The sequence below is a fragment of the Mobula birostris genome, chromosome 3 (assembly GCF_030028105.1).
Source record: "Mobula birostris isolate sMobBir1 chromosome 3, sMobBir1.hap1, whole genome shotgun sequence".
NCBI lineage: Eukaryota > Metazoa > Chordata > Chondrichthyes > Myliobatiformes > Myliobatidae > Mobula > Mobula birostris.
In genome coordinates this window covers 118,945,958-118,961,936 of record NC_092372.1, presented here as the reverse complement: position 1 = coordinate 118,961,936, position 15,979 = coordinate 118,945,958, and the positions used below count along the sequence as shown (strand labels likewise).

General features: G+C 42.4%; 1 protein-coding gene across 3 annotated transcripts in view; it reads right to left on the bottom strand.

Moving 5' to 3' along the window:
* csde1 (cold shock domain containing E1, RNA-binding) overlaps positions 1 to 15,979 on the bottom strand; it is a 104,355-nt gene that overhangs the window by 40,251 nt on the left and 48,125 nt on the right. For all 3 annotated transcript variants that reach the window (XM_072253257.1, XM_072253258.1, XM_072253259.1), the window contains 4 exons: positions 15,681 to 15,806; positions 14,570 to 14,782; positions 14,175 to 14,315; positions 12,539 to 12,703 (listed from right to left, as the gene is read on the bottom strand). In XM_072253257.1, the coding sequence (XP_072109358.1) occupies positions 12,539 to 12,703; positions 14,175 to 14,315; positions 14,570 to 14,782; positions 15,681 to 15,806 (645 nt within the window). The remainder of the gene's footprint in view (positions 1 to 12,538; positions 12,704 to 14,174; positions 14,316 to 14,569; positions 14,783 to 15,680; positions 15,807 to 15,979) is intronic.

The window sequence follows — 15,979 nt, the reverse complement described above, 5'->3', positions numbered from 1 at the left end:
CTTACATCTAGCTCATATGCTACCCTGAGGAATGTTTTTATTTAAATTCATGTTAAATCCTCAGTTAGATCAATTCCTTGGAGCATAGGAGAATGATGTGAACTCAGAAGTTTATAAAATCTGAAGGGCATGGTTAAGATGGACAATTTTTCCCCCAGGGTTGCAGAGTCCAAAAGTGGAAGGCATGGATACAAGAGGATAGATTTAAGATACCTGAGCTAACTTTATACAGGGTACTGAGTACCTGAATGAGTGACAGAAAGTGGTCAAGCTGTGGACAATTCTAACATTTAAGAGACATCTGGATAGGTAATGTTGGGAGAGGGCTTGGAAGGTTATATGCCAAACACAGAAATCTGGAACAAGCAGGAAGAATGTTACAGTCAGCACGGACCAGTTCACCTGAAAAGCCTGTTCCAAGCTTACTGTTGAATCAGTTTATGTACAATACCCTCAATTTAACTGTTGTCTGTACACATGTATTCGGACTGAGTGGAGGGTGAGATAGCAGCTATGAAGAGAAGTGGGAAGGGTGAGATAGAACCAGGTGTGTGGGGGGGGGGGGAGGTGGGGGAGAGAAGAGAAGAGGTGAAGGCCAAGACAGCTGCTGGAGGGTGAACAGGAAAATAAAAGCTGCCAGTGCTGGAATAAGGAAAATTGGACCCATTAAGGGAGAAGAGCAGATCAGCCCTGCCAATAAAATGTTTGCTGCCACATTTTACAATGTTTACAGCAAGTTCATGTTCAGAATTGGAATCATGATTGCACAGACTCACAAAGGCGATGAAATGAGATTATAAAAATTTCTCTGGGCCAAATAGATGGACCTCTTCTGGTGCGGCTCACTTGCCAAACTCAGTTTTAAAATCAGACTGCACACTTCCACTGAATTACCATAAAAGCCAAACTGATTGGAAGCGAGGGGGCTTCTCAGCAAGTAAGAGTATGTCAATCTATCACTGACAAGGTAATTTAAAAACGCAAACACGAGGAAATTTGCAGATGCTGGAATTTCAAGCAACACACATAAAAATTGCTGGTGAACGCAGCAGGTCAGGCAGCATCTATAGGAAGAGGTACCGTCGACGTTTTGGGCTGAGACCCTTTGTCAGGAAGTGTGGTCGAAAAGTTGAAGAGCTGAAGAAATTATAGACCCTCGGCCTTCTGTCCCACGACCCTCTCATATCCCTTTTGCCAATCAATTGTCCAGCTCTTGGTTCCATCCCTCCCCCTCCTGTCTTCTCCTATCATTTCAGATTTTCCCCTCCCCCTTTCAAATCTCTTACTAGCTTTTCTTTCAGTTAGTCCTGACGAAGGGTCTTGGCCCGAAACATCGACTGTACCTCTTCCTATAGATGCTGCCTGACCTGCTGCATTCACCAGCAACTTTCATGTGTGCTGAAGGTAATTTATGAGTTGACGTAGCAGAAGGGACATTAACTTCTGCCTTGGTTTATCCACCCACTGCAAGAGCATATAGGAATTTTATTGCAAGCCAAATCAACTTAATGTTAAGGACCTTCTAGGAAGAGCAAGTCTTCTGGTCTCAACTGTGTAATCCATGCCAATTAGGCATTAGGCAAACTATCTGTCCCACTGTTTGAGATCCGAGAACTGAATTTTGGTTCAAAGATTTAAAATTAAAACTGGAGATGTTTTGGATTCTGATATAAAAGATGCTGAAAGCAAACTTTATAGTTGAGATCAACTATCTTATCTTTAAAAATACTAGTGTGAAAACAGTCTTCCCCTTTCCTAGTTGTAACAGATAGATTTTGACCAGAAATTATTTCCCCCCACATCAGCAGCCTGGCCTCATGATTAAGGACAGCTCCACATCCACAGCATTTCAGACTGCACAAGCTCTGATAAATAATTTTTTCCACTGGCACCCCTTTCCTCCCAGTAATATTTTATTTACATAACAAGCACAGTTTAATCACTCTGAAATACTAAAAGAAAGTAATGGAAGTGAAAAGTACAATGGCATGGAAATGTTTCTGATCAGCAAATAATATTAAAAGTGATAATGATCACCAGAGGTTTCAAATATGAAAATACCATTCTTCCCTCATCCTGAACGTGAATTCTCCACGCACAGAAAATGAGTTTGCAGTGTAGGTTATAAATATTTTTACCAAAACTCAAATAAGGCAAATGCTGAGCAGTTGAATGTCATTGCCAATGCAATATTCCATACAGTACATATTGGTGTAAACAGAAAGTTACCAATGGAAAGTTGATTTGTGTTGAGCAGAGACCAAGACCTGTACCATCTGGATAAATTAGAATCCGAGAGTATTCTTGAGCACATCCTAATGACTCAATGGCAGAATAATACAAAACCATATACATTTGCCAGCTAAGAAATAAGGCTGTAGGTGTTCAGCTCCCCCCCCCCCCCCACCCACCGCTTCATTTCCTATTCTTGTACACCATCTCCAAATAGATCTGGATACATCTCCACATAGTTTGTGAACTTCGGTGGGGGGGAGAGAGAGAAGAGAATGAAAGAACACAATCAGGAGAACCCTAATTGGTCCATATCAAAAGGTCAGCAGTGAAAAAGGGTGTGCAGCAGTAAGTTCATTCTGGACGATCTGTTGAGGGCTCAGCATATTGATGCAATTAAGGCAGTAGAGCAATGGCAATGAGGCGTTTGAAGAGATTTGGCGTGTAAAAGACCAGCAAATTTCTACAGCTGTTCCATGGAGAGCATTGTCAAGTTGCTAGTCAATGTGCAGGATTGGCCAAAGCTGCGGGGTTGTAAATACAACAGTTCCAATACAATCCTCTTCCTATCAAAGTCTTCGTCAGGCGGTGGTGTCTCACAGCAGCATGTATTACTGAAGACCATCATCTGCCACATGGCCTCTTAGCATTACTACCATCAGGGAAGAGGTACAGGTGCCTGAAGATTACGTTTTTATGAACAGACACCTCCGCTCCACCGGATTTCTGAATAGTCTATAAACCTATGAACACCAAGTCACAATCTTTTGCACTTTAAAATATTCTTATGCAAGATAGTAATTTTTTGTCTATTGCACTGTACTGCTGTCACAAAATATCTTTCACTACGATGTCAATGTTAATAAATCTGATTCAATTAACAAGTTCTTAAACGCTTCAAAATATTTCCAGGACTTCAGTTTCAAAACACCCCAGTTTTTTGTTTTACAAATAATCTGATGGTCCAAGTTTAAATACAGTAGAAAGCAAAAACTTTGCAAATTTTCATGGATACTTTTCGCCCAAAAAAAATCTGTACACCCTTTTGTCACCAAGTTGAATTCATGCCGACATCCTACTTGTTGCCTTGAACCCATTTTGCAAGTGTATTTGCAAGGCCTGGATTATAGTACACGTGGACACCAGTACATTTTGGGTATGACAACTATTTGGACGGCCATATCTGCACCCGGTGTGTCGAGCTGCAGCTCCTAAGGGACTGCGTTAGGGAACTGGAGTCGCAGCTCGATGACCTTCGTCTGGTCAGGGAGAGCGAGGAGGTGATAGAAAAGAGATATAGACAGGTGCTCACATGGGAGACAAACGAGTGGATATCAGTCAGGAGAGGAAAGGGGGAAGAGTCAGATACTAGAGAGTAGTTCTATGGCTGTACCCCTTGACAATATGTACTCCTGTTTGAGTACTATTGGGGGGGGGGGGGGGGGGGGAGCGACAGCCTACCTGGGAGAAGCAACAGTGGCCATACCTATGGCACAGAATCTGGCACTGCGGCTCAGGAAGGTGATTCTGTGGACGTAGGAAAGAAACTCAGATGGTAGCTTGCCTCCCAGGTGCCAGGGTCTGGGATGCTTCTGATCGTGTCCATGATATCCTGTAGTGGGAGGGAGAACAGCCAGAGGTCGTGGTACATATTGGCAGCAATTACCTAAGTAGGAAAAGGGAAGAGGTCCTGAAAATAGACTAGAGGGAGTTAGGAAGGAAGTTGAGAAGCAGGACCGCAAAGGTAGTAATCTCAGGATTACTGCCTGTGCCACGTGACAGTGAGTATAGGAATAGAATGGGGTGGAGGATAAATGCGTGGCTGAGGGATTGGAGCAGGGGGCAGGGATTCAGATTTCTGGATCATTGGGACCTCTTCTGGGGCAGGTGTGACCTGCACAAAAAGGATGGGTTGCACTTGAATCCCAGGGGGACCAATACCCTGGCTGGGAGGTTTGCTAAGGCTACTGGGGAAGAGTTTAAACTAGAATTGTTGGGGGTGGGAACCAAACTGAAGAGACTGGAGAAGAGGAGGTTGGCTCACAAATAGAGGAAGTTTGGAGACAGTGTGAGGGAGGATAGGCAAGTGATAAAGAAGGGGCACGCTCAGACCAACGGTTTGAGATGTGTCTATTTAAACACAAGGAGTATTGTGAACAAAGCAGATGAGCTTAGAGCGTGGATCAGTACTTGGAGCTATGATGTGGTGGCCATTACAGAGACCTGGGTGACTCAGGGTCAGGAATGGTGACTTCAAGTGTCGGGTTTTAGATGTTTCAGAACGGACAGGGAGTGAAGCAAAAGAGGTGGGGGCGTGGCACTGTTGATGAGAGATAGTGTCACGGCAGCAGAAAAGGTAGACGTCATGGAGGGATTGTCTACAGACTCTGTGGGTACAGGTTTAGGAATAGGAAGAGGTCAATAACTTTACTGAGTTGTTTTTTTTTAAACAGGCCGCCCAATAGTAACAGGGATATCGAGCAGATAGGGAAACAGATCCGGTAAAGGTGTAATAATAGTCATCGTGGGAGATTTTAATTTCCCAAGTATCGATTGGCATCTCCCTAGAGCAAGAGGTTTAGATGGGGTGGAGTCTGTTAGGTGTGTTCAGGAAGATTTCTTGACACAATATGTAGATAAGCCTCTAAGAGGAGAGACTACACTTGATTTGGTATTGGAAAATGTACCTGGTCAGGTGTCAGATCTCTCAGTGGGAGAGCATTTTGGAGATAGTGATCATAATTCTATCTCCTCTACAATAGCATTGGAGATAGGAACAGACAAGTTAGAAAAGTGTTTAATTGGAGTAAGGGGAATTATGAGGCTTTCAGGCAGGAACTTGGAAGCTTAAATTGGGAACAGATGTTCTCAGGAAAAGGTACAGAAGAAATGTGGCAAATGTTCAGGGGATATTTGTGTGGGGTTCTGCATAGGTACATTCCAATGAGACTGGGAAGTTATGGTAGGGTACAGGAACCGCGGTGTACAAAGGCTGTAATAAATCTACTCAAGAAGAAAAGCTTACGAAAGGTTCAGAGAGCTAGGTAATATTAGAGATCTAGAAGATTATAAGGCTAACAGGAAGGAGCTTAAGGAGGAAATTAGGAGAGTCAGAAGGGGCCATGAGAAGGCCTTGTCAGGCAGGATTAAGGAAAACCCCAAAGGCATTCTACAAGTATGTGAAGAGCAAGAGGATAAGACGTGAAAGAATAGGACCTATCAAGTGTGAGAGTGGGAAAGTATATAGAACTGGAGGAAATAGCAGAGGTACTTAATGAATACAGTCGGCCCTTATCCGCGAGGGATTGGTTCTGGGACCCCTCTGGACCTTAGGACCCAGCGCAACCCCGGACCTTATTTAACCTGTCTCAGTGCGGTCAGCATTAGGACCCGATGGTGGAGCTCTGAATCCGCAGTGTTTCTGTTCACGAAAATAATCACGATTTAAAATAAACTGGAAATAATAAAGTGATCGGAAAGAGGTGAAACGCCATCCGCCATTGGAAAAGCATTAGGCTACAGTCAGTCAATGATCGGAACAACTTTAAAGGATAAAACGAGAAAGGCCCTGCCCGATTAAAGCTACAATTATTACTAAGCAACGCAGTGGTTTAATTATTGAGTTTTGGGGTTTTGATCCTCCACATCAACCCGGCAGAGATGGACAGTGCACTCGGGAGCGATCTGTCACTGGATCAAACTCGGGAACGGAAGTTCCCAAGCCCAGTGCTGAAACATAACGCTTAAGTATTTTATATGCATAGAAAGGTAAAACTAAGACAAACGTTTGACTAACTGACGCTACATAATACCGGATGTACCTGTTCCGACTTACTTAGTAAGAGAACTTGCGTTTTTTTCGATCCCAAACACATCATCTCTAGATTACTTATAATACCTAATACAATGTAAATGCTATGTAAAATAGTTGTTATACTGCATTGTTCAGGGAATTCGCACATGCGGAACTCGCGGATAAGGAGGGCCGACTGTACTTTACTTCAGTATTCACCATGGAAAAGGATTTTGATGATTATAGTGATGACTTGCAGCGGACTGAAAAGCTTGAGCATGTAGATATTAAGAAAGAGGATGTGCTGGAGCTTTAGGAAAGCATCAAGTTGGATAAGTCACTGGGACTGGATGAGATGTACCCCAGGCTACTGTGGGAGGTGAGGGAGGAGATTGCTGAGCCTCTGACAACGATCTTTGCATCATCAATGGGGACGTGAGAGATTCCAGAGGATTGGGCTGCAGATGTTGTTCCCTTATTTAAGAAAGGGAGTAGAGATAGCCCAGGAAAGTATAGACCAGTGAGTCCTACTTCAGTGGTTGGTAAGTTGATAGAGAAGATCCTGAGAGGCAGGATTTATGAACATTTAGAGAGGTATAATATGATTAGGAATCGACAGCATGGCTTTGTCAAGGGCAAGTTGTGCCTTATGAGCCAGATTGAATTTTTTGAGCATGTGACTAGACACATTGACGAAGGAAGAGCAGTAGATGTAGTATGTATGGATTTTAGCAAGGCATTTGATAAGGTACCCCATGCAAGGGTTAGAAACATAGAAAATAGGTGCAGGAGTAGGGCATTCGGCCCTTCGAGCCTGCACCGCCATTTATTATGATCATGGCTGATCATCCAACTCAGAACCCTGCACCAGCCTTCCCTCCATACCCCCTGACCCCCGTAGCCACAAGGGCCATATCTAACTCCCTCTTAAATATAGCCAATGAACCGGCCTCAACTGTTCCCTGTGGCAGAGAATTCCACAGATTCACCACTCTCTGTGTGAAGAAGTTTTTCCTAATCTCGGTCCTAAAAGGCTTCCCCTTTATCCTCAAACTGTGACCCCTTGTTCTGGACTTCCCCAACATCAGGAACAATCTTCCTGCATCTAGCCTGTCCAATCCCTTTAGGATTTTATACGTTTCAATCAGATCACCCCCTCAATCTTCTAAATTCCAACGAGCACAAGCCCAGTTCATCCAGTCTTTCTTCATATGAAAGTCCTGCCATCCCAGGAATCAATCTGGTGAACCTTCTTTGTACTCCCTCTATGGCAAGGATGTCTTTCCTCAGATTAGGGGACCAAAACTGCACACAATACTCCAGGTGTGGTCTCACCAAGGCCTTGTACAACTGCAGTAGTACCTCCCTGCTCCTGTACTCGAATCCTCTCGCTATAAATGCCAGCATACCATTCGCCTTTTTCACCGCCTGCTGTACCTGCATGCCCACTTTCAATGACTGGTGTATAATGACACCCAGGTCTCATTGCACCTCCCCTTTTCCTAATCGGCCACCATTCAGATAATAATCTGTTTTCTTATTTTTGCCACCAAAGTGGATAACTTCACATTTATCCACATTAAATTGCATCTGCCATGAATTTGCCCACTCACCCAACCTATCCAAGTCACCCTGCATCCTCCTCACAGCTAACACTGCCGTCCAGCTTCGTGTCATCCGCAAACTTGGAAATGCTGCATTTAATTCCCTCATCCAAGTCATTAATATATATTGTAAACAACTGGGGTCCCAGCACTGAGCCTTGCGGTAACCCACTAGTCACTGCCTGCCATTCTGAAAAGGTCCCGTTTATTCCCACTCTTTGCTTCCTGTCTGCTAACCAATTCTCTATCCACATCAATACCTTACCCCCAATACCATGTGCTTTAAGTTTGCACACTAATCTCCTGTGTGGGACCTTGTCAAAAGCCTTTTGAAAATCCAAATATACCACATCCACTGGTTCTCCCCTATCCACTCTACTAGTTACATCCTCAAAAAATTCTATGAGATTCGTCAGACATGATTTTCCTTTCACAAATCCATGCTGACTTTGTCCGATGATTTCACCATTTTCCAAATGTGCTGTTATCACATCTTTGATAACTGACTCCAGCAGTTTCCCCACCACCGACGTTAGGCTAACCGGTCTATAATTCCCTGCTTTCTCTCTCCCTCCTTTTTTAAAAAGTGGGGTTACATTAGCCACCCTCCAATCCTCAGGAACTAGTCCAGAATCTAACGAGTTTTGAAAAATCACTAATGCATCCACTATTTCTTGGGCTACTTCCTTAAGCACTCTGGGATGCAGACCATCTGGCCCTGGGGATTTACCTGCCTTTAATCCCTTCAATTTACCTAACACCACTTCCCTACTAACATGTATTTCGCTCAGTTCCTCCATCTCACTGGACCCTCTGTCCCCTACTATTTCTGGAAGATTATTTATGTCCTCCTTAGTGAAGGCAGAACCAAAGTAATTATTCAATTGGTCTGCCATGTCCTTGCTCCCCATAATCAATTCACCTGTTTCTGTCTGTAGGGGACCTACATTTGTCTTTACCAGTCTTTTCCTTTTTACATACCTGTAAAAGCTTTTACAGTTAGTTTTTATGTTCCCTGTCAGTTTTCTCTCATAATCTTTTTTCCCCTTCCAAATTAAGCCCTTTGTCCTCCTCTGCTGAACTCTGAATTTCTCCCAGTCCTCAGGTGAGCCACTTTTTCTGGCTAATTTGTATGCTTCTTCTTTGGAATTGATACTATCCCTAATTTCTCTTGTCAGCCATGGGTGCACTACCTTCCTTGATTTATTCTTTTGCCAAACTGGGATGAACAATTGTTGTAGTTCATCCATGCAATCTTTAAATGCTTGCCATTGCATATCCACCGTCAACCCTTTAAGTGTCATTTGCCAGTCTATTTTAGCTAATTCACGTCTCATACCTTCAAAGTTACCCCTCTAAGTTCAGAACCTTTGTTTCTGAATTAACTATGTCACTCTCCATCTTAATGAAGAATTCCACCATATTATGGTCACTCTTACCCAAGGGGCCTCTCACGACAAGATTGCTAATTAACCCTTCCTCATTGCTCAAAACCCAGTCCAGAATAGCCTGCTCTCTAGTTGGTTCCTCGACATGTTGGTTCAAAAAACCATCCCGCATACATTCCAAGAAATCTCTTCCTCAGCACCTTTACCAATTTGGTTCACCCAATCTACATGTAGATTGAAGTCACCCATTATAACTGCTGTTCCTTTATTGCACACATTTCTAATTTCCTGTTTAATACCATCTCCAACCTCACTACTACTGGTACACAACTCCCAGCAGCGTTTTCTGCCCCTTAGTGTTATGCAGGTCTACCCATATCGATTCCACATCTTCCCCGGCTTATGTCCTTCCTTTCTATTGCGTTAATCTCATCTTTAACCAGCAACACCACCCCACCTCCTTTTCTTTCATGTCTGTCCCTCCTGAATATTGAATATCCCTGAACGTTGAGCTCCCATCCTTGGTCACCCTGGAGCCATGTCTCTGTGATCCCAACTGTATCATAATCATTAATAACAATCTGCACTTTCAATTCATCCACCTTGTTACGAATGCTCCTTGCATTGACACACAAAGCCTTCAGGTGCTCTTTTACAACTCTCTTAGCCCTTATACAATTATGTTGAAAAGTGGCCCTTTTTGATGCTTGCCCTGGATTTGTCGGCCTGCCATTTTTACTTTTCTCCTTACTAGTTTTTGCTTCTACCCTCACTTTACACCCCTCTGTCTCTCTGCACTGGTTCCCATCCCCCTGTTGTGAACTAACCTCCTCTCGCCTAGCCTCTTTAATTTGATTCCCACCCCCCGACCATTCTAGTTTAAAGTCACCTCAGTAGCCCTCGCTAATCTCCCTGCCAGGATATTGGTCCCCCTAGGATTCAAGTGTAACCCGTCCTTTTTGTACAGGTCACGCCTGCGCCAAAAGAGGTCCCAATGATCCAAAAACTTGAATCCCTGCCTCCTGTTCCAATCCCTCAGCCACGCATTTATCCTCCACCTCATCGCATTCCTACTCTCACTGTCGCGTGGCACAGGCAGTAATCCCGAGATTACTACCTTTGCAGTCCTTTTTCTCAACTCCCTTCTTAGCTCCCTATACTCTCCTCTCAGGACCTCTTCCCTTTTCCTACCTATGTCATTGGTACCTATATGTACCACGACCTCTGGCTCCTCACCCTCCCACTTCAGGATATCTTGGACACGATCAGAAATATCCCGGACCCTGGCACCAAGGAGGCAAATTACCATCTGGGTCTCTGGACTGCGTCCACAGAATCGCCTATCTGACCCCCTTACTATCGAGTCCCCTATCACAACTGCCCTCCTCTTCCTTGCCCTACCCTTCTGAGCTACAGGGCCAGACTCTGTGCCGGAGGCACGGCCACTGTCGCTTCCCCCAGGTAAGCTGTCCCCCCCAACAGTACTCAAACAGGAGTACCTATTGTTAAGGGGCACAGCCACCGGGGTACTATTACCTGACTCTTCCCCTTCCCCCTCCTAACCATGACCCACTTGTCTGCCTCCCGCGGCCCCGGTGTGACCACCTGCCTGTAACTCCTATCAACTCCTCACTCTCCCTGACCAGACGAAGGTCATCGAGCTGCAGCTCCAGTTCCGTAACGCGGTCCCTTAGGAGCTGCATCTCGATGCACTTGGCGCAGATGTAGACGTCTGGGAGGCTTGGAGACTCCAGGGCCTCCCACATCCGACACCGAGAACAACAAACTGCCCTGATACTCATACTGCCCCTCTCCTCAAATAACAAAAAATGAATACCAAACCTTCCTCGCCTCGCCCGTTCCCGCCTAAGGCCGTTGAGCCGAAGCCCTTAAGTCTTCACTCTGCTCCCGGCTCACTCCACCACCTGCAAACTCCGCTGCCCACTGTATGAGGCTCTGTTCCTTTTAAATCTGCCGCGCTGCACAGCCCAACGTCACACGCCTGCGCAGTCCCGCCTCTCAGAACGCCGTTGGAGAAAAAAAAACCGAAAATTTCAAAAATGTCTTCCTCCGCACTCCCGCTCCGACTCTCAGACTTCCTTCTTCCTTCCTTCCTGGGGTTATTGAGAAAGTAAGGAGGCATGGGATCCAAGGGGACATTGTTTTGTGAATCTAAAAATGGCTTTCCCACAGAAGGCAAAGAGGGGTTTAGACGGATCATATTCTGCATGGAGGTCAGTGACCAGTGGTGTGCCTCAGGGATCAATTCTGGGACCCCTTCTCTTTGTGATTTTTATAAATGACCTGGATGCGAAGTGGAGGGATGGGTTAGTAAATTTGCTGATGACACAAAGGTTGGGGGTGTTGTGAATAGTGTGGAGGGCTGTCAGAAGTTACAGCGGGACATTGATAGGATGCAAAACTGGGCTGAGAAGTGGCAGATGGAGTTCAACCCAAATAAGTGTGAAGTGGTTCATTTTGGTAGGTCAAATATGATGGCAGAATATAGTATTAATGGTAAGACTCTTGGCAGTGTGGAGGATCAGAGCGATCTTGGGGTCCAAGTCCATAGGACGCTCAAAGCAGCAGTGCAGGTTGACTCTGTGGTTAAGGCGGCATACTGTGTATTGGTCTTCATCAATCGTGGAATTGAATTTAGGAGCTGAGAGGTAATGTTGCAGCTACATAGGACCCTGGTCAGACTCCACTTGGAGTACCGTGCTCAGTTCTTGTCGCCCCACTACAGGAAGGATGTAGAAAACGTAGAAAGAGTGCGGAGGTGGTTTATAAGGATGTTGCCTGGATTGGGCAGCATGCCTTATGAAAATAGGTTGAGTGAACTCGGCCTTTTCTCCTTGGGGCGGCGGAGGATGAGAGGTGACCTGACAGAGGTGTAGAAGATGACGAGAGGCATCGATTGTGTGGATAGTCAGAGGCTTTTTCCCCAGGGCTGAAATGGCTGCCACAAGAGGGCACAGGTTTAAGGTGCTTGGGAGTAGGTACAGAGGAGATGTCAGGGGCAAGTTGTTTTTTTTTAAAAACACGCAGAGAGTGGTGAGTGCGTGGAATAGGCTGCCGGCAACAGTGGTGGAGGCAGATATGATAGGGTCTTTTAAAAGACTTCTGGATAGATACATGGAGCTTTAAAAAAAAAAAAAAAAAAAAGGGCTATGGGTAACCCCAGTAATTTCTAAGGTAGGGACATGTACGAAACAACTTTGTTATATTACAGTTCATGATTAAAAACTACTCATTTCACATTCAAATCTGTTGGTTTTAAAATATGACCGTTACCTCTATATTGACCCACGAGAAAATTTACTTTGAAAATGCTGATCAGGGTACTTATAAATATATTTCAAAGTACTGTACATTCATACTGTAATCATTTTAGGTATAGAATTAAAGTTCTCTTCATATCCACAAGGCACCTTAAAATGTTTATAGAACCATCATCCCAAACTTGTACAAGTCCAGCCAAGTAGTGCTCAATATTTGCACACTCCTTTGATTGATGTTACCTTTTCTTTACTCTTAACAGGGCTAGTGGATTTGGATACTGAACCGGTAGCTTCTTTCTCCACAATTCCAAAGTAACGCTGCTCAGACTGTGTGTGAAATGACACCGTCCCTTTTGGAAGCTTTTTAATACGGATTGCATGATTCCTTTGAGCTGAAAGAACGTCCTTAGGAAAAATAAACACATGAAAATTTCACAAATAAGACAAAGACACAAGGAATGTACTGCTATACAAATTTACTGTGTAATCTACAGACTAAATATTTTGAAAGTTATCTTAATTAAGAAATAATGTGAATACTGGTCTGATTAAAAGTGCCATAAATGTGAAAGCTTTCATCTTCCAGCACCATTCAAGCAGAAAGACTAAGCTTTATTTTGCAGGCCTATTGCCTTCCTGTCCCTCCTACATTTAAAACCGCCTAGGATTCAAACACCATCTGTGTTAAAAGTATGATTTATAGTTTAAAAGTCTAGAATCATTTACCAATAATCCTTAGTAACACAACTTCAAATGATTATCTAGATCATTCCTCAAATGCCCCAAGCCCCTAATTGCTGTGAAATTAAGCCAAAACTCAGTTTAAAAATAAGCTTCCTCTTTAATCTTGCACTGAAGTCCTACACTTGCTCAGTTACTGGCTTATGAATTCCATGGTAATGTAGCTAGTGAAAAGCCAAAGTGATCACAAATGGTTGACCTCAGGTTGAGGGGTCTTGACTCATGTCACGAATATTAAATACTGGTCAATTTCTGGGTAGGTGGTTGAACTGTAGTGATACAGTCCCACAATTTATGCACATTTCTAGCAAATATGTCTGCATCTTGGTAATCACTAACTAGATGCATTCTACCAAGTAATACTGAAACCTGTTTCCAATCTTGCATCTTCATTCTTACAGTTGATCATCTACCCAGAGAACCATGTAAGGTCCCCAAACATACCTCTAATAATCTGAGTATTGATGCATAATCCAAGACTAATCTTTTACATTTTTAACACACATCTGACAATCTTGGCATAATGCTGTTACTTCACTGTAGGTCGGTTTTCTTCTATCAAGGTAAATCTTACCCTTTCATTAAATTAAAACAATGAATGCCTAGTGGTAAATTTAGTGGACAAGGATAAAACTATAGAAAATGTCTGCCTCAAGCAACTTGCTATCATTAGAAATTTCAAACTTTTGTTCATTTGCATTGAACCCCCCCCCCCAAAAAAACATCTCCACTGCATTCACATTTTTTTCTTTAGTAAAGGACTTTGTGATCCCTGGGATACCATTCTTTCTGACAGCCAAGATGCTCCATTGTCAGAAGCTAAATTGAGGAACCAACAATAAGTTCAGTCAATCAACTGCACCATTCCACATTTATCAGAACTAGCATTCCTCCAAATAAACCCAAAGTTAAGTAGTATTGCACATAAAGTACCATGTTGGTTAACATGGCAGTTAAGCTCATTGAATGTGTTATCAAACTAACTTTCAATGTTAACACAGACAATTTCAGTGTAAATTACCTTTACACAGTGTGTTCAACAAACCAAGGATTAGAGGACAGGGATGTTGCTCCTTTATCAGCTAACAACTTAGATTCTAATAAAAACACTTAATACAAAAACTAAATCACTTACAGGGACAACAGTGAATTCAACCTCATCCGAGATGTGGAGCTGCAGACTATCCATGATCTCACTAAAGTGGAAGAACATTCGAGTATCGCGATCTACACATTTAATGAAACCAAATCCATCGCGCATAGCTGCAATCACACCCTATAAAAACAAGAGAACCTGTAACTCATCAGGGAGAGAATACACAATTATAAATACTTTCAGTGCTATTTAAGTATTTTTAGTTCTTGTCATCCTAAATCGATAAACTTCTCATCTATACTTGTGCTCCCAATGTTACGCCCATCTCATCATTTACCACCCCTTCCAAACCACCAGTGCTTTTAAGGTCATTAATAATTAGATGTATTTTAACAGGTTACTTGTATTAATTGTTAAAAAGATTTTAAACTTACCATTTCTCTAGTTTCTCCAGTTAACTCAAACGAATCAGTCAGAATTTCAATATTTGTAGCACGTTCTAATTTGTCACGTCGATCAGTAGAGATATTAAACCTGACATGGTCACCTTCTAATAGAGTAACTTTAGATCTGGTATCCTTATCTCCAAAGGGAAGCTCTTTGGAAATGGTAAAGTTTACTTTGATACGTCCTGGCAAAGGATCAGTCTACAATTAAAAATAGTTGCAACGCTTAGTAGATAAAAGTGACAGATGTCTTATCATTAGTAATTATTAGAGAAACAGCAAATTCAAGTAATGTAATTTGAGCAAAACTATAGAGAAACATTTTTGCAGAGAAGAGTCCAGGCTATCAGTAACTAGAATTGTCTATGGACCAATTACTTGCAAAAGGATGTTTATATATGTACTGGAATATTTTGTGGTTTTACTCATTTGTTTGCACTTATTTTATTAATGTTCGAATATTTTGATACCACTGTCACATGACCCCACAAACTAAGCAGTTGAAACCAATGATAGCATTAATTACTGCTATTATCAGTGAGTGACTAACTGATGATGCCTTTTCAACACCACCTAATGGCATTAATCCACAATAAATTCCATTTCTCAGTTAGAAACTTCAAAGCAAGTAAGATTTTGACCAAGATTAGCCATGATTACTCCATACCTGATGGATAGTTTATACAATTCATTTCCTTATATTTATTTTAAGTTTCAAATGTACTGTTATTTGTTGAAATTTACTGTCATTTGTTCAGCCATTACATACTGGCATACAGAATTATTGTACTTTTCAGCACGTTTCTGACTTTCCCATCTCCAACTTTATTGAAAAAATTGTTAATGTCATTTTTGTTAAAATATTTAGTTTTGCTAATTACCAAATATTTAACATGATAAACAGTAATATATTGTATAACTGCAAACATGAGGAAATCTGTAGATGCTGGAAATTCAAGCAACACACATAAAAAATAAAAATGTATAACAGCAAATTTGCCATACTTCTGCCACAGAGAACACTTGTTACTACATCATAAAACTATATTTAAAAACATGTACATGAATGTGTGAAATAGTGAAATTGTACACGATTTACCTGGGTTTTACTGGATACTTTTGGAATAACTTTGGTGACAGTTCCATCAAACTGTTCAATACTAACATCTTCAAATATAACAGTTCCTTGGGGTAACAGTTTTACTTCAGTGGCAACTTCTTTTCCCTAGCAGAGGGAGGAAAAAATCACTAGACCATTGTGTTTTTATTAAAGCTCAAGTTTACTAACTGAGAGCACTTAACACTTTGTACTAACTCTATACTGGCAGCTCATCAAGGTGAAGAAAAAATTTAGAAACATTCTAATAATTAAAGCTATCTTCCGACCAGCAAGAGCAT